This window comes from Nanorana parkeri, unplaced genomic scaffold, assembly GCF_000935625.1.
Source record: "Nanorana parkeri isolate BGI_ZX_2015 unplaced genomic scaffold, ASM93562v1 scaffold41, whole genome shotgun sequence".
In the NCBI taxonomy this organism is placed as follows: Eukaryota; Metazoa; Chordata; class Amphibia; order Anura; family Dicroglossidae; genus Nanorana; species Nanorana parkeri.
In genome coordinates, this window is record NW_017306309.1 from 1,884,515 (window position 1) to 1,908,172 (window position 23,658).

The 23,658-nt window shown below is 42.1% G+C and overlaps 1 protein-coding gene across 1 annotated transcript in view; it reads left to right on the forward strand.

Moving 5' to 3' along the window:
• BBS9 (Bardet-Biedl syndrome 9) overlaps positions 1-23,658 on the forward strand; it is a 248,417-nt gene that overhangs the window by 98,809 nt on the left and 125,950 nt on the right. The window contains exons 12-15 of the mRNA XM_018571278.1: positions 2,095-2,171; positions 7,758-7,811; positions 13,127-13,229; positions 15,852-15,956. Coding sequence (XP_018426780.1) covers positions 2,095-2,171; positions 7,758-7,811; positions 13,127-13,229; positions 15,852-15,956 — 339 coding nt within the window. The remainder of the gene's footprint in view (positions 1-2,094; positions 2,172-7,757; positions 7,812-13,126; positions 13,230-15,851; positions 15,957-23,658) is intronic.

Genomic DNA, 23,658 nt, shown 5'->3' on the forward strand with positions numbered 1-23,658 from the left:
AACAACCCATCTGTAGCTTGGTGTTCCTAGTATAAAACAACCCATCTGTAGCTTGGTTGTTCCTAGTATAAAGCACCCATCTGTAGCTTGGTGTTCCTAGTATAAAACAACCATCTGTAGCTTGTTGTTCCTAGTATATAACAACCCATCTGTAGCTTGGTGTTCCTAGTATAAAACAACCCATCTGTAGCTTGGTGTTCCTAGTTTAACACAACCCATCTATAGCTTGGTGTTCCTAGTGTAAAACAACCCATCTGTAGCTTGGTGTTCCTAGTGTAAAACAACCCATCTGTAGCTTGGTGTTCCTAGTGTAAACAGCCCAGCAGTAGTCAGTCTTCATTTATGAAACATATTCCAAATTTGTAGGATTTACATTTTTTTTAAGCACAAATAATAAAAAATGTTTAATTTTACAGTTAAAATCTAGTTGCTTTGTGTATTTATTTTAGCAAAATAAGTTGCCAGGCTAGAAAATGCAATATTATGCATAAACTTCAAACACATTATCATAAAAACTAGGGATGCACAGAAATTTCAGCCGCCAAAACATATTAGCCAAAAATGGCACTGTTGGCAAAATGCTGAAAGTACCATCTTTTGTCCGAAATCGTGGTGCATCCATAGTTTCTCTCCTCTCCTCCCCGCTGGGCGCGGCTCTATGTCCTCTGACATAGCGCACCGTTCCGCAGGGAGGAGAGAAATTGTCAGTGGAGACAGAGTGGTGCGGGGGAGGAGAGCGATGTGAGCCACAATGTCACAGGAAGCCGGGCTCTCCTCCCGCACCCCCCCCCCCCCTCCAAGGACCTGTCCCTCTCTCCCCTCCCCCCCCCCCCCAGCCTCCTCTGACTGATCAGGATGGAGCGGTGTGGGAGCGGAGACAGCCTTGCGCTGTCACAGTAGCCCGAGCTGGCAGTGAAGGAGAGGAGTCAGCTGTCAAAATAGACTGAGTTCTCCTACTGCACTGCTGGCCCAGTTGTGACAGCGAGTCAGGATGGAGAGCCGTATAAGCAGTCAGCGATCAGGTGATCTCTGACTGTTTGTAAGTAACTGGACATAGTATGAGTTACTATGTACAAGCTATGAATGAATAGGAAGTGATCTACATCACTTCCTGTTCATTCATAATTGTGTACATAGTAACTCATACGACATCCACAATTTATGAATGAACAGGAACACTCAGTATAAAGGCTTCCTCTTCATTTATAACAGGGGCTGCAGAAAAAGAGATTATGGACTCTGTGACCTCAATCTCTTTTCCTATTTTAAAAGGGAAAATTCATGGGCCTGTTTAGACCCCTGATATTTCACCAAAGCCCCCAAAAGTAAAGTTAAAAAAAAAGTCTTTTGAAAAATCAAAAACAAAATATAAAAAATGTAAACGTTTATAAAAAAATAAAAAAAAATATTTTCAAAAAGTTAGAAAGAAAATATTTTCGGTTTCAGCCTGACATTTTTTTTAATTTTAGGTTTAAAAAATGATACAATACAATCTGTATTTAGAATCGGCTTAGTTCAGAAGAACTCCAAGCACATACAATCTTAACCCTTGCAGTGCTTGTTTTGTCTAGGGAGCTAAAATAACAGAGCTATAATTACCTGGACCACGATCCTGGCTGGCTGTTACACCGGTCCCTTCAGCCTCGCACGCCCTCTGCTCCAGTGGCCTAAGATCCAGGGAGTCATCATGTACTTCACAGTGTATATTACGTGAGGAAGCAGAAGTATATTCCATCGCTGGACCAGTGGAGGAGACCTGCTGAAGAGACCAGTCTAGGAGCCAGTCAGGATTGTGGTTTGGGTGCGTATAACTCTGTTATTTTAGATTCCTAGAAAAAACGAGCATTTAACTCTTGCAGTGTGGGGGTAGCTCCACTGCAAGGGTTAAGATTTTATTTCCCTGTTTCATTTTAAAATATGCAGTTATTTTCTCCTCCTGGCTTTAATTATTTTAAAATTTTCCACTTATGCAGATATTTTGTCTTCTTGACTAACTAAAGCTATATCGTTTTATTCTCAGTATTTTGTCATAATGTATAACAATTTCTATGTTAATGTATTATAATAATCTGTTGAATAATTTTCTGTTAGTAGATATTTTGCCAAAGGCTGAAAAAGAAGATGACTTGATTTTATCAGCTTCTGTGTCTCCTGCCCTTGATGTTGTATCTGTAAGTATTAAATTTTACCTATGGCCAAAAATAACAATTATATATGCAATGATGCACTTAATTTCCATGTTAACCAGCTCAGAAGTTTCAAAGATAAAGCTCAGCAATTGCTAGACAAATCTTTATCCACAGTGTTGGATATACTGTACTTCCCTGCTTGCAGTGACACATACTTTTCATGCCCTTTGAATATGCTCAGCCTCTGTCCCCACATTGCAGATTGCTTGGTACTTGAACTATAATGCAACATGTGGGCCCTATGTGCCTCCAGACATAGCGCTGTGATGCTAGCTGTAACCCCGCCAAAACCACATCTCTCGTCACAAGATTATGACAGCGGCAGTAAGCTTGCAATCCACAGCCGCTAACAGCTGCAGAGGGTTTGAATATGGCAATATAACCTATAAGTAGGGATGCACCGATACATTTTCGAGTACCAATGCCGATACTTGGCATTTTCATGAGAACTACCAGGGTTGCAGCTTTTGCAGCTGGGACCTGGCTCTGGTGTTCCACCACTGTCCTGAAATCATTACTCTGTATTGTTTTAGAAAAACTGTCACATGAAAATAAACAAAAATGTATCAGTACTTGTACTCGCAAAACTGGTATCGGTGCATCTTTTTTTTCATAAAAACAAAATCATACATTAAAACAGAGATATACAAATCACAGGAACTCCGTGTGCTCCTTACAAATGACAGCTGCCTCCTAACTTTTGAATTTTTCTCTAGTCTAGTCCTGGAGCTCGAAAAGTATCGGTACTTGTACTTGTACGAAGTACTGTACTTGGTATCGGTGCATCCCTACATATAAGTAAATTTATAATACAACAAAAGGCATACCTGACTCACATGTAGCAGCCAACGAGGTGCTACAAATAAATGTAGGCAGATGGAAGGCGATTACTGCATCAACAGGCCTTTAGTAAAATAAGGAAGTACATTTCATTTGTTATACATTTTTATTTGTTATACTCTGCTTTTTTCAGCATATATTTTGACTTAAATCACCTTTAATGAAGAACTCCAGGAAATGTAAAAATTAACCCTTGCAAGGGTTAACTGCTCGTTTTGGTCTATGGGCTAAAATAAGATATATTCACCGATCCTCAGTTCTGCAGCAGTGAGCGCTCCCCTCTCTCCCCCTCCACTTTGGCGGTGAAATGTTCCTCAGCATCCTCACGTCTAATGCACCTGCATTAGACTTGATGATGTCGCAAGTTCTTAGACTGCCAGAGCCCAGGGGAGAAGAGACTGCATGGACCGGTGTAGCAGCCAAGCGGGATCGAGGATCAGGGGAGTATATCTTCTTTATTTTATCTCCTAGACCAAAACGAGCAGTTAATCCTTGCAGTGCAGGGGTAGACCCACTGAAAAGGTTACATTTCACATTTCCTTCTTTAAATACAAATATGTTTGGATTTGTGCTTATTTATTGTGATTTTATTGGCAGTGATCAGTGTGTCATTTTGAGAGTTGTTTGAACCAACCTTAACTAACAGAAAATTAAAAGCTTAAAATGTAATGTATAAAGTTTTTGTACATATTTGTGTTTGGGGCTGTTAATTAAATATTGCATATTCATATTTTTTATTCTTCTATGAGCCAGGTGGAGATTAATGGCTTGTTAACACCACCACCAGTGTGTTCCAGGAGGGTTAGTGGCTGGAATGCACTGGATCGCATAATTAAGCCTCTCTGCATTCTGGGGTGGGAGGGGGCGTGGTGGTGCCATTCAAGTCAATAAACCGCAGCCACGCCTCCTGCCCACACCAGGCACAACAATGCCAACGGTGCAATCGCAAACAATAGTGCATGCACTGCGGACGGGAGGCGTGGCTGCGGTGCTATTGACATGAATGGCATCACCATGCTCCCTTCCGCCCCAGAATGCAGGGAGGCTTAATTATCTCATAAAGCAAGCACCATGATTTAAAGGCTTGTCTTAAAGTGTATTTCCACTTATGCAGCCAAATTTGAAAAATCCCCTCTATGTGTTTGCTCTGTGTTCCCATTCACACAGCCTAAAAAAAAAATAAAATACATATATGATCTGTCCTTATAGAAAGACTTAGGACTGAAATGTAAGGATAGTGTTTCTCTCATTACCTTCATTAACATACAATGCAAAAGCAAGGCTTTTAATCATTTTAACCCTCTATTAGGACAGTATCAGGGAACCAAGAAACCAGCCAGAAACTAAAAGTGCTGGTTAAAAAATAAAGGACTTTATTGAAAGCGACAATAAGCAAAATAAAATAGGCTAATCTAAGAGGTCAGCAGCCAAAGCGGGTAGTTAGCCGAGCCATGTCTGGGAACACAGAGAGAAGGGTGATCGAGTACAATAGCCGGAGTCTGGAACTAGTAGATCTGTAAACAGGGAGCACAGCAACAAGCAAAGAGCACTTGGTAGGTCTGAACAAATGCAATGGCAGAAGCCAAGTGAAAAGACTGATGATTATATAGTGAACTGGAGTCACATCATCACTGTGAGACAGGACGTTTCCAGGAGTTTGGCAGTAGTTGCAGAATTAAGTCTATGGGTTTGGTCATAAGAGGGCACCTAGGAGCAACAGTCAGTGTCAGAAACAATGCACAGAAGCTAAACCTGTAGCTCAAGTGGACAAGGAAGGGTAAGAAACCCTTGCAGACAGACAGTGTTCAAATCTACTACAAAACCTCTCACCTCTCACAAGCCCTCCAAACAACAAAGAAGGATAAGCAAGTAGAACATTTAACCCTTAATGAGGCAAGGAACCCTAACCCAAGTCAAAGCAATTTAAACTGCAAGAAGCATTTTTTAAAATATTTGCTTAGCTTATGATATGTAAATGAGAAGATGTAACACATATAAAATAGGCGTTATCCCAATTTGGCTGTGAAAGTGGTAATACACTTTAAGTTATTAAAATGGTGCATTTTGTTCTGTCCTTGAGAAGGAGAAGAAATTGAATAGACTTAATTGAGGGGATATTGCTAGAAATCTATTTCAAATGCATTAAGATGTTAAAGTTCTTGTAGCACAGCAAGGCTTTAGTTATTTCTGCACTTTTACATCGTCCCAACTGAAGATAAATGAATGCACGATAACATGATATCAAAGCAATCATATCACATCAGGGGTGTGGAATTCCTATCGCCCGACGCCCAGGGCAGGCAGTTTCGGGCGCCGGGCGAGTAGTTTTTTAATACATTCAGCCCTGCTCCGAACAAGCAGAGCTAAATGTATATTGTGGAGCCGCCGCTCGTTTTCATACAAGTGATCTAATCAGATCACTTGTATGAAGCGAGAATCGGCGATCCTGTCCGCCCCCCGCGCCGTGGTTTTCGGGGGTCCCCCGCTCCTCTGGTGGACCTGTCACCACGGCACGGGAGCTCACCATAGAGCCCGCAGAGCAGACGAAGAAGTTCCTTTCTTCGTCTGCTCTGTGCTATCACTGAGACCATGGCGCTGTAATCACAGCGCCACCTGTCTTGGCTGTCAGGAACTACACAGAACATCAGTTCTGTGTTGGAGGGCAGGTTCCATAAAGAGAACCTGTCACCTCCAAACTATCACATAGAGCATTTTAACACCATATGTGATAGGAATAAAATGAAAAAATAATAAAGAATGACAAATTTTTTTTTCAAAAGTTATAAAAAAGTAAAATAATAAAATATATAAAAAGTAAAAAAAAATAAGTGACAAAGTAAAAAAAAAAAAAAATTAAAACCAACTCTGCTGCCCCTGCCATCTGCATACAAATAAACACACGCATAGGAAATTGTGTGTGTGTGTTGAGTCCTGCTGCCATTTCACTGTGTGCCATATTGTGGTACCAGGGCAGCAGAACTCTCTCACACACACAATGTGCATTAAAGGGTAAGTTCACTTTCCCAGGTAATACGGGAAAATGGAATTACCCGATCATATCTGGCCCGGTCTCTTCTACCCCCCCACCTGCCAGCTATACTTAACTTTCTGCAAACAGTCCTTACCCTCTGCCAGTACAGGTGTCCTTACCTCGTACTGTCCAGCGCATTCCTGCCCTATGCATTTTGAATTGTGCTTGCAAATTGCAAGCACTCATTGGTCAGCGTGGTCAGGTGATTGGCCGGGAAGCCAGCTCCTTGCTGATTGGCCGCCAATCAGCATCGAGCCATCTTCCCGGCCAATCAGGTCATTACTCTCCGCCAGGTTTCCTGATTGGCTAGCAGGCTGGCTCGATGATGATTGGCCGGGAAACCGGCTTCCCAGCCTTTCACAATCAAGCCGTCCAAACAACATGGAGTCGGCTTCCCTGGCAGTCAGGAAGCCGGGTAGCATCTCATTACCCGCTACCCGGTGCTTCATGCCAACGGAAGCACCGATACTCAGTGAGTACTGAAAGGAAAATATTGGATACCCAAAAACTGGTATTGGTGCCTCCCTAGTTTTAAACTTTTAAAACTTTTTTTTTGTATTGGGACAAGTAGATTGTCATGAGGGACAAGTAGATTTGACCCCTGCTTTAGCCCTTGGACAAGTAGTTTTTTCAAAAATTTCCACACCCCTGCACATTATCCTATACACTGGTAATGTTCGTAATAATGAAAAGGAGTGTGAATGGAAATGCTCCAACAACCCAAGGATCTGTACTTTACAAAGCTCTAGTGTAAGCATGTATGTCTACTGCCCTTTATGACAGCACGTTCCATGTACTCAGGGTTTTCACAGAAAATGTACCACCTATTTGTCAACCTTTAAGTTTGATGATTTGGGGCATTTGTTGCAGTTTTTGCAGTTCAAACCTGGCTGGCAGGCCTCTTGTTTGAATTTTAAAGTGTAACTATGGGCAAAATAAAAAAATGCCATTTACAATGCATTCTATCAATGGACGTTTTTGTTTTACTGAGGTCCCCCGTAACAAAGTTTTATTGCCTGTTAATCCTGCCAGTAGTGGCTTTTTTTAGTGCTTTTTGTAACTGGGTGACAACATTATTCATCCTGCATTAAAACGGAGCAGAAGGGTTGTCACCCTGTGGAGGGGGTAGTGTTACATGAACATGTAGTTTTAAATGGTCTTTAAGTAAGCAACAAACAAACCTTTTGAAAAGAAAAAGGTTTAGGCCATATAAATAAAAGTTGATTGTTGTAAACAACATATTGTCAGTGTTAAATGGTATGTCCCAGCCCTTGCAGTGGAAACATTTGCTGAATAACGTGACCTGTAACAGGAACAGATTTACTGGCAGGATCAACAGGTAATGAAAATGTTACAGTGGGGATATGTATTTATAGCTATTTACAGATTGCATCCTTTATGTCATTTGTGATTTTGACCACAGTGCTAGCATGGATTATTGTCATAGCAGCTCCCAGTGAAAACTGTATTTCTAGGCGATATAAGCCATTAAGGTATTCACTAAATGAAAAAAAACACAAAAACAACAACCCACCAGTTCATAATACCTTTATTAAATCTCTTACAATATGGCAATAGATTTTTAGTCAAGTAGAAGTCACTCTCAACCCCGTGAATGTTTCTGTTTATTACAGTATTATTTTTACAAAGCTTTCTCACTTCATACTAATTTACTATGAATGGGTTATTTTCATCAGCAAGCTGTTGACATTACTTTGGAGTCCGAAGCTGTCCCTTCAGTAACAGTTAAGGTATGGATTATATTTCAGAATGTGCTTACGCCATTTCAGTGGTATTATGCAACATACAGTATATTATTGTTTTCTTACTTCATAGTTCTAATATTTTGACCAGTTTCACATATTTGTGCAATGAGCAAAGCAACATAATGATAAATGACAAATCTGTGTTCTTTAACCATTTCTGTTAATGATAGCACTGGCAAACAAACATAAGATTTGATCTTTAAACTGCACAAAATAAATCAAAAATAGAAAAGCACTACTATTGTGGGTATGAGGATAGGCGAGTTTTTTTTGTTTTATTTGTTCAATGGCGTACATAAGTATTTTGTTGTTCAATGGTACATAAGTATTTTTAATACCAAAAGTTAATGAAGTATCAAGAAGAGCAAAACACTGATGTCCTCTATAAACAAACCAGGAAACAATAGCGGTAGCCAAAATCCATTTAGGAAATGACTAAAACAATACTTTATGGGCTATTTATATAGAACTTGAGAAAAGAAATTAGGAACAATAGGTTTTTCTCGGATAAATGATGAATCCTCATATTTCATTATGGGAAACACCTAACTTCTGTCCCCACTTTCTTTTGTCATGTTTTAAAAGCAACAACGGAGTTTGTTGGGTGCATAGAAGAAAGCAGCACCCAACACCCCCTAAAGATGTAGAGCCGTGAAATAGAGGACTGGGGCTTTTAAGGTGCTGATACACAATCTCTATTTTTGTATTAAACCTGTATCTATTAAATACGTTTCTCATTTAAATATAAACAAATTCATAAACAAATAAAAAAATAATTAAATCAAAAGAATACATAGATTCAGTCCACATCCATGGGCCATTAAATTATTAAATATTAAATACATTCAAATGACTTTTATTGTGAGTCAACTTAGACAATCGTTCATAAGTATCTTTTTGCCTTTTTGTTTGTTTGTTGTAACTATATGGCCCACTGTGACAGAATTCCTCTATTCATGTCTCTAATGTTCTCTCATGTTTTTTATAAATGGTCTTATATTTGGTTGCTATATTTGATGCTTTGTAACTAGGATGTATTATTTTTTCCGGTTCATCTGATCTAATCTCTTGTCCCTTAATGAGAATCTTTTTGGGCTGGGGTGAGGCAGGAGAGGCTCCTGTCTTCAACGCCGTAGTGGTGGGGTGACCCACTGGGACCACTGTGTTGCCCCAGCCATCTGCCGCAGTGTTCAGAACCAGGCTGTTAGACTGACAGCTCAGCCTTGCAGATCTGCAGGTTACATTGACAGAGCAGTTCTCCTAATGTTTAATTAGCTAGGTGTCCCTGTCAGTGTGATAGCTGGCCCCGCTCTCTTTCAGGAACACCGACAGCAACACAGAGAGCAGAGTAAATAAGCTGTCAAAATGACAGTGGAGCTCTGATGATTACACTGGGATTACACTTTCCCGTATAATATGTAGTTGTTATTTAACTTTTTATCAAGGCATAGATCCCCCTGATTGTTTATTATTGCCTTTATCACCTTCTTCCTTCCATTTTTTTTTCTCTGACTTAAATAAAATTTGCCAGAAAATGTTGGTCATTATTAGGTGACCTAGGTTCCCAGATGGAAGAACAAATTTGTTGGTTTTAATGATGTTAAAACTAACTAGGGATGCACCGATATATCGGCCGCCGAAAAACATATCGGCCGAAAATTTCACTTTTTGCTAAATGCCGAAAGTGCCATTTGTGTGCCAATACAACGGCACATCAGTGCTTTCTGTCCTCCACGCTGGGTGCTGCTCTGTGTCCCAATGGGGAGGAGAGAAAGTGTGACAGCCGGCCGAGTGCTGCGGGAGGAGAGCACTGTGAGCGGCCGGCGTCTCTCCTCCCACACTGCTTAGCCTCCTGCCACAGTCCGGCAGAGCGGTGTGGGGGCGGAGATAGCCCGTGCTGCCACAGGAGGCTGAGCTCTCCTCCCTGCACCGCTTGCTCAGCCTCCTGTGACAGCTGAGGGGGCGGTATAAACACTCAGGGATCAATGATCGGTGAGTGTTTGTACATAATTGAGGACATAGTATGTTTACTATAGCCTCAGTTATGAATGGGAGTGATCTACATCACCCCCTGTTCATTCATAACTGTGGTTATAGTAAACACACAATGTCCTCATGTTATCATTGAACAGGAACACTCAGCATAGAGGATTCCTGTTTATTGATAACTGGGGCTGCAGAAAAAGAGATTGAGGACTTTGTGTCCTCAATTTCTTTTTCTGTTTTAAAAAGGAAACATCAGGGGTCTGTTTAGACCCCAAATATTTTCCCAAAGCCCCTAAAAGTAAAGTAAAAAATAAAAATTAATTAATAAATAAAAATACATATACATTTTTTTAAAAGTTTATAAAAAATAAATAAAAATAAAATATTAAAACAATTTGAAAAAATTTAAATAAAAAACTTTTTCGGTTTCGGCCTGACAATTTTTTTTATTTCGGTTTCGTTTCAGTTTTGAAATTTCCATTTCGGTGCACCTCTAAATATTTCTTAACTTTGATTTATCGTGCTCATCATCACCAAATCAAACTGATTTAACCATATTGCAACACCTCCTCGGCATCACGTATGGATCTTCATGGACCAACAGTTCGTAAGCCTATGGCCAGTGCAGTGAAAAGGCCCATATCTCTAATGCTTTAGGGCTTCCTTAAAGCCGACCTTTACCCCCTTTCACTTAAAATCACATCAGCATACAGCTTTGCATGCTGATATAAAATCCTCTTACACTGATTAAACATATTTTAATTTTACTTACAATTACAATTTTTTTCACTTCCTGGTCCTCTTGGGCATTAGTGATGTAATGTGCCCAAGCTTTGCATCCTGGGAAGGTTACTTCAGCACTGGATTGCATTGATATCAGTTCTCCACATCTCAGATCATTTGGGAGAGGGATAGACTTTGACATCTTTGACTTGGGTGTCAGCAAACCTTGTCCCAGGTCTGCTCGAGGGTTTTTATTTGGATTTGCGGCAGAACTGATGATTTAAAAATATTTGCATGTACTTCATAGTATATGCAGCAGGAACTATTTGTTTTTTCCCCCTACCTGTCCATGACTTTGATGTTCATTTTGTTTCATTGTCTTTTGATAATTTTGAAAATACCTAATAACCTTCAAAAGAAAGAAGAAAAGAAAATATATTGTGTTGTTTTGTTCTGAAATGCTGCATTTCAAAAGGGTATACCAGGTGACTGTGCGTGAATGGAAGCATTTTGTAACATCAGGAAATACAAAAGGTGTTTATTTTCCACTACATACTTGTGTGTAACGAAGGAACTGTATATGAAGACAGATTATAATGATAACCGGTTAACAGAAAGCTTAAACACACCTCTATCCTGGTCTAGGATTTGATTTATTCTGGAATCCAGCTGTAATCACTATTTTAAAACTCTGCTTAAATCTCGATGCTGTGCAACTTGACTAATGTTTGCACGTTCTCAGGAAATAAAAAATAAGTTTGTTTTACCTTTTCTTCCTTGCAGTCTGTCATTGGGGCTAGTAAGCCAAAATGTCCTGCCAAAGGTTTACCACTGATAAATGCAGAAAGACTTAAATGTGCTCTATAAAAACATACACCAGCTTGTCAATTTGTAGTGTATTTTAAACATGTACTGGGGCACATATCAGTAGTTAGTTAAAGAGGAACTTATTTTAAAAATTACACCTTTAGAAATGTTTACTAATGGCAATCTACAAACAAATACTTATAGATAATTTTATGCTTTTTATTCTTTGGATGCCATATTTTTTCCCCCCCTTCTATTCTTCCCAGGGAGGCCATTTTCATTAAGTGCAGATGAATCCATCTCCTTATACGTCCTGAAACTCTAGGGGGTTATTCACCAAGCTGCTAAAGGCAGCCAACCGAGCTGAAGTGAGCCGAGCGCCGTTTGGCTTTTCACTTCGGCCCTGTACGGCTGATTTCGGCTAAAATCAGCTGTACATTGGCTGGCTACGGCCAGCCGAACATGCTCTGCATGTTCTGCTGAGCTGAAGTTAAAAAGCCATTCCAACTCAGGCGATCCAACATCTAGATTGGCTGAGCCGAACCTCGGGCAGTTCACTTGCTGCCGTTCGCCCCTATTCCTATAGGGGCTGAACGGCAGTGAGCGAATAGCCGAATGCCGCCGGGCGGCATTCAGCTCGGTCATTCTGCTTGCTACCTCCAAGGTATTATTTATTAGTTAAGGTATTATTATTAATAATGTAATACAATTTCAAGCAGCACAAATAGCAAATCACTTCACTAGCAAAACACCCGGCACCCCTAAAGTCCCATTGTGTGTGGTTCTACAAGCTGTAGACTGTGACCCCTTGGCCATACACATCTTGCTATGCCTCCTAAGGATAACTTCCATTTCTTCAACCTCATCATTAATCATTCCCTCAATGTTTAGGACAGAGTGAAATATTCTGGAGGCTTACTTTCTCCACATCTTCCTCTTCTCTCCTTCCTCAAAACCCCCCGGCTTTACCACCCCAGGTCTCTTTAAACATTGGTCACCCCAGGGCCTTACCCATTTGTACATTTTAATCATGTCCAATGGACCCATAACATTTTAAAACTTGAGGAGACTTCATAAGTTGCCAAACGCTGAGATACTCAGATATCTGTTGGTCAGATATTACCTCCAAATTGTAGTTTCATATCCATTACCACAACAACCTTTCACCTCATTTGAACGACAGTGCAATTATGACCCACATTCTCGCAGCCTATTATCTACTTACTGTATTCTCTATGTTAGATCATTTTACAACTACACCACCTACCTATCAACAAAAATGGGAACCAGAACTCGGTTGTACGCTATATTAGGAAGACTCAAATCTGGCTCACTGTAAAATCCTGCTCGCAAAACGATCTCGTACTAAAAACAAACCATAAAGTACACGCAAATCAATAGATAATGAAAAATAAACATTTACGTTTCTAAATCACCTGTTCACAGTCACCAAACAAACAATCGTGAAATCATTGAAAGCCCATACTCTTAGAAACACTGAAGTGAATACTAGACTGTATCAGACCACGGTCTTTGAGAAACCGATGGCTAAACTAACTGACAAAATGGTCCTGTATGAAAAGATATGGGAACCCTGGCCAGTACATTCCTTTCCCCAGAACTTTGATAGTCAACTTCTGACACTCTAATCCAGCTCAAAAGATCAAACTGCTTGGCAGTCTCCTTTTTGTTTCTAGGGTACAGATAATTGCATACATTTCTGTTGTTGCTTTCTAAACAAATCACTAAAATGTTGTAATTTTGGGTTCTTGACTTCTAAATAGTTCTGCATACGGACAAAACTGCAGGTACAGAAGACGATACTCTCCATAATGGTTCCATCATTTTTAGCACTTACTCAGGACCAGTTCATTTTTGATTCAGTTGGTGAGTAAATATTGAAATTTATTTTATGTTCTATTTTAAAGTATAAAGTATAGTTGTTAACACTGTTTTTACTCTTTCTCATTATTAAATGATACACACTGAAATACTGTATACCAGGGTCATTACCTCCCCCTTCCCTTTTCTCTTACTCCTTCACCCCTCCTTTTCTTTTGCTTTCTTTGATTTGTGTTTCTTGGATCTGTTTACATAGCAGGCAAAATAGGTCAAATGAGCCTCTCCTGCACGTTGTATTAGAAAGCATGTGTTTGAGTAGCACTGCGAAATGTAGCATTCATAAACAAAATCCATCTACCTAATCCAGATAAGGTTATCAGTGTGTGTTAACAATAAACACCATAAGGTCCATTTATTGTACAGTGGATCTGGATTTTGATGTAAGGCCTATCTACTGTTACATCTGACAAGCTTTAACCACTTCAAGACCAGGTGTTTAGACCCCCTTCCTGGCCAGGCCATTTTTCAGTATTCAGCAAATTTTTAAAAATTCTTTTTTATGTGTAATTTAAAAATTTTTTTGGGGGGGGGCTTTAATTTTTTTCCCTTTTTTTTTCACTAAACGTTATTGCTATCACATACGGGGGCTAATAAAACCCCCAACGCCCGCTCAGATCTAGAGAGCTCCGGCCGGCCGTTTTATTACTACGGCCGGCCCGGAGGTGGTTAATAAGTAAGTGCATGTGCCCAAATGTGCACATGGATTAGTAAATCTAAACCCGAATGCACGAGTGTGTTCATATAAGTGTGCAAGTTGGTGTACACTAAGAGGGTTATTCACAAAAGGGTGAAGAGTTTGGAGAAGACAGGGGAAGTGAACAATCTAGGACAACAGAGCTGAACCGGAAAGAGCTGAATTGGAGCATTTTTCCAAATCAGCTATGTTGTCCTAGATTGTTCACTTCTCCTGCCTTCTCCAAACTCTTCACCTTTTTGTGAATAACCCAGCTAATGTTTGGCAGGTGTTTTTTTTTTAAACTGATGGTCTCAGTATAACCGGGGTAGCTGGTTATTACTTATGTCTTTGTGATCAAAGTTTCTGTTCCTTAAAGGAGAACTATGGGGTCAGTGTTTTTCCCCATAGTTCTCCTAAGGGTCACGGGAGGACATAAACTAGCGGCCTCCCGTGACCCAAAGCTCAGTATATCGCGAGCTACAGCTCGCGGTATACTGAGACCGCCGCAGCCGGGACGGATCCCGACATTACTGTCTAGATCCACCCGGCTGCGTGAGTGATAGCTGGCTCTGCCTATCTGGAGGCAGAACCAGCTGCACCCGCCCCCTCCCTCGTCCGTTCCGCCAGTCAGCGCTGGAGGATCAGCGCTGCAGGGAGCCGTGAGTGACAGTCACAGCTCTCTGCAGGGACATGATCGAGTAGTGAGCGAGCGACGGTATGTGTTCACTCACTTCCCGATCTATTCAGCCGATGTGTGACAGTTTCATTGTCGGCTCGAACTATAAGGTTGCTTGAGAATCACTCACCTCATAGTTCTCCTTTTAAAATAAAGGGGCAGACAGGCAAGGACTGCTGCACTATTTCCAAGCAGCAGGAGAAAAACTGTGATTGATATTTCCTAAAGGCGTAAACTGTCCCTGAAGTTGTAAAAGATGAACCGCAGTATTTTCCTATTTTATTATACGTCTGAGGTTTTCTGAAAGAGTGGACACATGACCATCTATGCTTCTTTTCATCCTCCTGGGCACTGACTGGCGAGAGGAGTTAGGTGAAACCAGCACATGACTGAATAATATTGCTCACAGCAACAGTGATTGACATTTAAGACACATACCTTTTTAAGCTGATACACACAGCTTTGCCTGAATGTAAATAGTGCACAGCAGTAAACCAGATTCTGTGTGTTACATTTGCTTGCAGACCAGATCACACTGCACAGCATGACACTAGTCTTAACTCCCCTTCTGTACTCCTTACCACTTCTGCATAAGTGGATAATACAGCCCACATTGTCACCTAATACAGACATTAATATAGCATGTCATGTCTGCAGTTGACCCTTTCCCTTCCAGATGAAAATGGCTCTATGGAAGTTGAGTACACCAAAGAAGATGCAGAAGCTGTGGTTATCTTTACAAAAATAATTCAATATAAGCACTTGTTGAAAATATGCAATTGTTTCGCTTTAACTGCGTAAAATTATAGAGGGTGTATACTGTTCTTGTTTATGTATTGTGCCTGTGTCATATGTATGTGATGTCACACTGTTATGACACACTTTAATAATGTCAAACTTCTGTGTTGTCAATCTGGTGTGATTATACTCTTCAATGAGGACACACTGTGAATTCTGCCACTTCTGTGTCACTCTCATGTGATGTCATACTAATATGATATCACTTTTTTGTGATGTATTTGAATGTTTTGTGTGTTGTCTGTCACTCTTGTGGATGGCATTCATACATACATGAGTGACGCCACTCATTTGTAATCTCACTCTTTTATACTATCATGCTTTGTTCTGTTATATTATTAGGATTTAACTTTTGTGATTTCATTCTTGTGTGGTGTCACCATTGTATTTAGTTTGTCAACCTTTTTCCCCCCATAGTTACACTTATTTATTTTCCAAACACCATTGTTTACTACAGACCCTGGCATACCTAAGACAGCAAGCAGTTCAGTTTTTTTGAGGGGTAACTGTCTACCCGCAGACCTTGAAGGAAGTGCTGTGGCATCATACAGCACACCTACAGGTAAGTATCTAAAGTTGAACCAATGTGTATATTGCTTAACAATTAAATCAATACACAGCCAAAAAGGATCCAAGAGTTTGGCTAAATTGATGTTTATTAGGTGAAATACAAGTTGATTTGCAAAACTCTTGTTTAGCTGGCCAGTCATGCAAACACCAAACATTCACTTCTGTTAGAATATACTTTTTCTTAGACCACGTGTAGACAGCTACTTGAATGGTTGCCTAAGCTCCAGCTTCATTGGCCTTCGCTAAATAGATTTGCCAAGTGCAGTGCAACGAATCCCAAGAGTATATAATTCTGTTGAGATGCTTTATACTGTGCTTCATAAAAAACAGCCTAGTGCTTGTGCACAAAGTTGGCTTTGCGGTTTAGTGAATCATATAAGCAGTAGACAGGGATCTGCTCCAGGTGTTGGTAGGATTCAAAAGGGCACTTAAGCTGCCATTTACAGCTGCCATTAGCCAAAATATACAATATAGAAGACACAAAAATGCACTGAAGGAAATACAAATTTAACTTCATATAGCAAAATCTAACGCTAAACAGCAACACAGGCACATGTACATTTATGTTTCCGATTTTTCTCCCATCCATTTCCCTTGCACACTCACTCCACATAACGGCACTACACATCACTGCCCTACCGCAAGCTGTGTTTCTGGTGCTTCTTCCCATCCACACACTTCATTCTGCTCAGGGAAGTAAGGCGAGACATCATTATTATTTGAGTGGGCAAGCTGATTGATATGTAGGGGAGTCTGTATATATACTGTAAAGTAATGCAATCATTTAATTAATTACTGCAGATGTTGGAATTAAAGCGCCACACCATTTAAAGTAGTCCAGATACAAGGGTCAAGGGGATTCAGGAAGAACATCCAGTGCCTTTTGGGGGGTGGGAGGGAAAGTCCAAAACTCACCTTCTTCATCAGGGCCTAATGAGAGAAATTATGTATATGGCCTACAATCCCTGCAGCTTAAAAGTTGTATTGTGTTGCGTTGGGAATACTTCAGGCTTGTTAGCAACTGGTTTTGCACCAAGCCAAACCAGCTGCTAACAAGCCTGGAGTACTCCCATCTTCATACCTTTTCCATTCCTCTCCTATGTATATTACCAGCTGTCATACCGTCTGCAATTTTCCCTCTGCATACCCTCTGCAATTTTCTCCTAAATATACTGCCAATTGCCATTCTTTCCATACTACCCTACACATACTACCCCTCTCATAGCCTCCAATACTCAAACACTGCCCTGCACATACTGCCTGCTGTCATAACCTTTTCACCCCACTATAATGCCCTTCTCACTCCTCTGCACATAATGCCCACGATCATAACAAGCGTACTCTTCTTGTGAACATTCTGCCCCCCTTTATACCTTCATTCCTTATGCCCTGCACATAATGCCCACCATCATACCCACTGGCACTCCTCTCCTGTGCATACTGCAAACCATCATCTGGTGCACATACTGCAAGCCATCATATTCTCTGCATTCCCCTCCTGTACATATTGCTTGCCATCTTACCCTCTGTACTTTTCTCCTGCAATACTTTCCTCTGTCATACCTCCACGCTCCTCTCCTACAGATACTTCTTGCCATCATCTCTTCTACACTCCTGTCCTATACATACTGTCTGCCAATAAATCCTCCACTCTCCTCAGCTGCAGATACTGCCTGGCACCACACCCTCCATGCAGTTCTCCTGCACATACTGCCTGCTATCATATACAGTACACCTCTTCTGCACATACTGTCTGCTGTCATACCCTTCCCAATCTCGGTGTGCCTATGGCAACTGATAGCGACTGATTGTTAGCGCGATACTAAGTTTAGCTGGTTACATGGGTTAGGAAGATGGGGAAACAAGATAGTTGGCCTAGGGGAGCATGACGTTTAAATCCAGCCACGGGGCTGGAGTTCTTTATCTCTTGAAAACTATTATTATTATTTTATAAATACTTCTTAGGAGTTCTAGTATCTAGTTTTGAAAAGAGATTAGAATTTTTGCAAATGTTCAGGTGCAGTAAACTTTCTGATTTTATTGTCTCAGAGACATCCTCTGCTTTGCCTGCCAAAATAAGGAAGAGAAGGCTTTTGAGGAGATTCTTGGCTTTGATTTTTTCATCACCTTCCAACAAAACTAACAATCCCTCCCCTTCTCCAAGACAAATAAATTTGTTGCTTTTAGCATCATTCTATGGAGAATTATGACTGCGTTTTCAAACTGAATGCAGCAGTTTATCAGGCTGATGAGACCTGTGGTGGGTGAATGCACAACAAGCATCTTGTTTTGGCATCGCATACTCCTTTTTGGTTATGTTAAGTGTCTTACTAATGCTTCCCTTAAGTCTACAAGTTAAATTGCCTTTAATAAATATTACATATGATAAATGCAATAAGCAGCTGTATTTGTATTTTGAGCATTCTTTAGAGTTAAAGCATTGCATGAAATTAGTAAAAAAACTATTTGGTGTTTATTTAGATCTGTAAATCTTAAGCCCGTTCTTAAAGGGAAACCTTTACTGAGGAAGTATGTGAAGCTGATTTTGTTAACCCCTCCCTATACGAATATCAGCTGCATAGCTATCATTCTGAATCATTGGTTTTCCAAAGTTACAACCAGATGAAAATGCATAGATTGGGAGTTTAGATTCCACTTTCACGATCTTCATGCTGTCAGAGACAGCCAGGCAGGAAGTCTGTGCATTTCTCTTAGCGTAAGCCCTTTTTTAAGTGCTTACTCTATAGATGGTGATAACTTTACAGATGGGTATTAGACACTAGCGGAAATCTTTAACAGTTATTTTTGATCTTAATACTCAATTGCACCCCAGAAGCCCCTGAAACGCACAAGATCTGCAGTTCACAACTTCTGAATTACCATGCTTGTTGTTATGGGCTGCATTGCTTTGTTGGATGCACTTTGGCTAGTTCCTTGCCCTGATTTTTCCAAAAGGTGGCATTTACATACTACAGGCAACCATATTATGGCAGCTCCTTGGGCAACCTGAATTGAGGGGTGTCAAGGATCAGGAAATTGGAGTGACATTCCAGGCCCAAATATCCATATTTATTTACAAACACTCACACGACAATCACAAAGCACCTCAACTCTAGTCCCCAGGACTGAAATTAGAAAAAGTCTTCACATAGCATGTCTTTTTTTATCACCCCAACTTGTTTTACACATCCTTCCAGTCATTTACATCCCACAGGATTTTTTGAAATCCAGCTTTATTAATCAAAAATGCAAACTGACACAAATATTGCATGTATAGGTCTGCACGCAGGCAGCCAACTGTTATACATTAAGAGTAAAGTATACATATCATCATAAGTAACAAAACCTCAAATGAGACAGTAGTGTACAAGGCACAGCGGCACAGTGAGTCAATGCAAGTCTAGCTACAGCATTATAGTCACAGGACTAAAGGCAGTGTTTAGGTCTGCCTCCCACCTCTGCAGAAATTGCGGGGTGAAATCTGGTGGGGGGGCAACTAACATTTTGTAAGTCTGAGACAGTGCATGTCTGACTGGTTCCCCCCTCCCACACATGTCCTCAAAGGGAGTCAGTGACCTATCCATCTGTAGCGAGGCAGGGATTGCCAACAAAAAATGCCGGAGTTGGTAGGTAGTCCAAGCATCCAGGGGTGGTTCCAGTAAAGCTCTCAGAGCCGGTATTCCCATCCAACTTCCCCCAACCCTAAAGTCCCGAACCCGAAATTTGTTGAGTCCTATGAGAGTGCGTAGGCGTCGGTTTTCCATACCCACTGGGAAGTCCGGGTCTCCTATCACTGGGGTGAGCGGAGAAGGGAATGGGGAGATGGACAAGGAGCGAAACAAGGCCCTCGCAATTCTGAGTGTGGCTCCGATTGTGGGATGCCGGACGCAAGACGCGGGCATGGGGCTTGAAAGCCACGGAAGACCTGACAGCGGGATTGGTGAGACCTCTATGTCCATACGCACCCACTGTTTGTGAGTGGGGTGACAACACCAGTCCACGACTCTATTCAGATGTACCGCTTTGTAATAAAGGTTCACATCGGGGAGCCCGATCCCACCCGCTGATTTGGGCATCGTAAGAAGGCGTCTGGCAATTCTGGAAACCCCATTTGCCCAAACGTAAAGCGAGAACATTCTGCGTAGGCGAGAGAAGAAAGAAGGTGGTAGACGAATGGGCAGCGCTTGCATCAAATAGATTATTCTGGGAAGTATGGTAATTTTAAGAGCGTTGCAGCATCCAAACCATGTCACCGTTAGAGCCTGCCACGCTCTTAAATCCTGTTTGATCCGTGACAAGAGGGGGCAAAGTTGGCCTCATACAGCGACTTCAGGTCCGCCGTGATATGGGTGCCTAAATATGGTAGCGAATGAGCCTCCCACTTGAAAGGAAATGCGGCCCGTATCGCGTCCCGTTCCACCTGAGGTAACGTGATGTTCAGCGCCGCCGATTTGGACCAATTGATCGCCAGGTTGGAGAGGGAACCGTAACATTTGAACTCCCTCATGAGTTCAGGGAGGGAGACCTGGGGCTGCGTGACAAAAAATAGCAGGTCATCCGCATATGCGGAGACCTTGTGTTCCATGGAGTGCGACCGGAAGCCTGAGATCCCCCCATTCATCCTAACATGACCCAAAAAGGGTTCCAGAGCGAGGATGTACATCAGCGGGGAAAGTGGGCATCCCTGTCGCGTGCCGTTTGTGAGTGGGAAGTATGCGGATCTAGCTTCATTGACTTTGATAGCCGCTGTGGGGTGGGAATAGAGCGCGGATATCCATGAGAGCATATGTGGACCGAGGCCGATATGGCGGAGAGTTGACTTCAAAAACATCCAGTCCACTCTGTCAAACGCCTTCTCGGCGTCGGTCGAAAGGACCATCACCGGAGAAGACGTGGAGCATGCCTCATGAATGACATTGAGAACCCGCGTAGTACTGTCCCTAGCCTCTCTGGTGGAAACAAATCCCACTTGGTCATCTTGAACTAAAGTTTGAATAAATGGGGAGAGTCTGGTGGCTAGAATCTTCGCGAAGAGTTTTAGGTCCACGTTTAGTAGGGCTATAGGGCGGTAACTACCACATTGTGCTGGGTCCTTCCCCTCTTTAGGAATCACCGCTACATGCGCCCTCAGTGAATCTATTGGAAGGGGACGGTGTTGGAGAATGGAGTTGAAGGCCGCTACAAAATGGGGGGACAGCTGATCTAAGTACTTCCGATAATAAGGGATCGTGAAGCCGTCCGGGCCCGGCGCCTTGCCGGACTTGGATTGCTTCAGGGCCCCCGCTAGCTCTTCAGCCGAAATCGGGCGGTCCAAGCCTTCCCTGTCTGCCAGAGAGAGCGAGACCGGAGCTACGAAGGTACCGGTCTATCTCCGCTACTCGGGCAGGTGCCTCCCGTACGTCGGAGTCCGGTTCAAGGTTGTAGAGTTTACGGTACAAATCGCAGAACTCCTCTGTCATGTCCTGGGATAAAGTGAGGCGGGAGCCCTGACTGGAGATCAAGTGTGATATGAAGGTTTTACCTCTAGGCACCCAGGAAGGGACACCTCCACTCAGTTCAACTGTCCGAGCCTTAACGCTGGCTTAGTCAGAACAAACATCAGCCGTGATATGGGGGAATGTATACAAAACCTGAGACATCCATGTAAACTCCTGCAAACGGGATCATCAGGCCTCACTCCTTGCGTGAGACGGGCCCGGGGCGGACCTCTGACTGGCTCGATCCCTGGGTTGGAGATTGGCCTGGGTCGTCACACGGGTACTCATAACACGATGCACACGATCTAATTCCATCTCAGACGCTGGGGGCTTATCCAGATATTGATTGAGGATTGCCAACACTGTGGAGCGAAGATCCCGGCCCATTGTAGCTTCAGGGATGCCCCGCAGGCGTAAATTGTTCCACCTGTTGCGGTTCTCGCCATCATCTAGCCGTAGGAATGCTGCTGTAATTTGGGTACCCATATCTGAGTGTGCCGTCTCAAAGGGCCGCCACCCGCTGTGTAAGTGAGGCAGTAGAGTCCTCCACTGTCGCAACCCTGCCATCCAGTGATGTCACTCTGTGCCCAATATCCTGGACCTCTTGCCTGAGGGCTGCCACTATGCGTGCGGCCATATCCTCCAGGTCCCCTTTGGTAGTCAGGCGCGGGAGAATATCCCTCCATTCTCCCCCATCTTCCACCTCTATGTCAGGGCGGGCAGCCGATGTGGCCAGGGAGAGTGCCGGTGAGGGGATCGGTGATGGTTGCCAGTCGCCAGGCCGACTCACCACTTCCACGGGCGGCGCTGTCACTTTACTCCGGGTCTTGGACGGAGTGGGGCCTGCGGCCGTGGAGCGGGTGGACGCCATGTGTCGCGTATCCTCCGGTCGGCTCGCGGTACCCGCGGGGGGAAAAAAATCAGCCAAATCTGACTGTCGGGAACTCCGGAGGCACAGCTGACTTCCCGGCACCCGAGACATCCAGAGAAGGGGGAGAATAACGTCTGCTAGAGCTTAGGCCGGTGCCGGGAGATGCAGAGCTCCAAGGAGTCACGTCCTCACGTCGCCATTGGCAAGCCACGCCCCCTGATAAATAACTTTTTAAATATTTAGGCCTCACACACACACACACATCCTCCGGCCAGGAAACAATCAATTGATGGCAGAAGCTTCTCCAAACACTGTAATGATATCAGCAACACTTCACAAATACAATACAAACTAATTTATAAAACTCATGTTCCGTGACAAGAAATTGTCAAATAACTGGTTCTAACTTCCACCTTGCAGTGCCTAATATCTTAGCCAGCTATGGGGTTAATTGGAGCATATCTATGAAGGGAATTGTATACGCTAACATGGAGTTTTTTTTTTATAACAAGATTTTTGAAAATTCAATGTATGAAACACCTTTGCTTGCTATAGAGTTGGAATAGAGAAAGGGATTTATTACGGTCTCTTAGCAATGGTGTGGCGTCATCTAAAAATTCATCCATTGAATCACCCATCAATTTATTCACCTATCCTAAACCCAGGTTAAAAAAAGCTTACTGCCTTGGAGTCTCCGTCTACTGTAGACCCCCCTTAAAAGGAAGTAGTATGTAGACATACTTGCAAACTAATGGACATACATTTTCACTGGAGCCACTATTAAGTAAAATAAACTGGTTGTTGAATCTACCAGAAGCTAAAGTATCTTATTTGGGACCGACCCTTTGCCTTAAATAAATAAAGCTGCTTGCTGACCAGGTGAAATTGAACTGAAGTTGTGTAATCATTTTTACATCTTTCATTCAGTTCCCATGTTCAGCTTTTATGGTCACAACTGTTTGACATTAACTGGTTTCTTGAATTAAGTTTTCAATATCTGTTGACTTCAGCTTTACAATGTTCTTTTACTACTGGTATATTAGAAACTTGAAGATTGCCAAACTGCAAAAGCATTGTATCCTGGCAATGTAATGTGTACTTCTAGAAGACTTATAAAATGAATCTGTTATTACCTTTTATGAACACAAGGTGTTCCTGCTATTCTTGTCCAGAAGCTGATGTACCGCATTGTTTAGTTATGTGGCCATTTAAAGAATAGAAGTTTCTTGCCACACAGGGATCCTTTTTTTTCAAATTCAGCTTTAAAAGTTTAGTTCTAGTTTGTAGCACTCATTCCTGGAGTTTGTCAGCAAAACCATTGCCTATTTGATATATTTATTTTACAG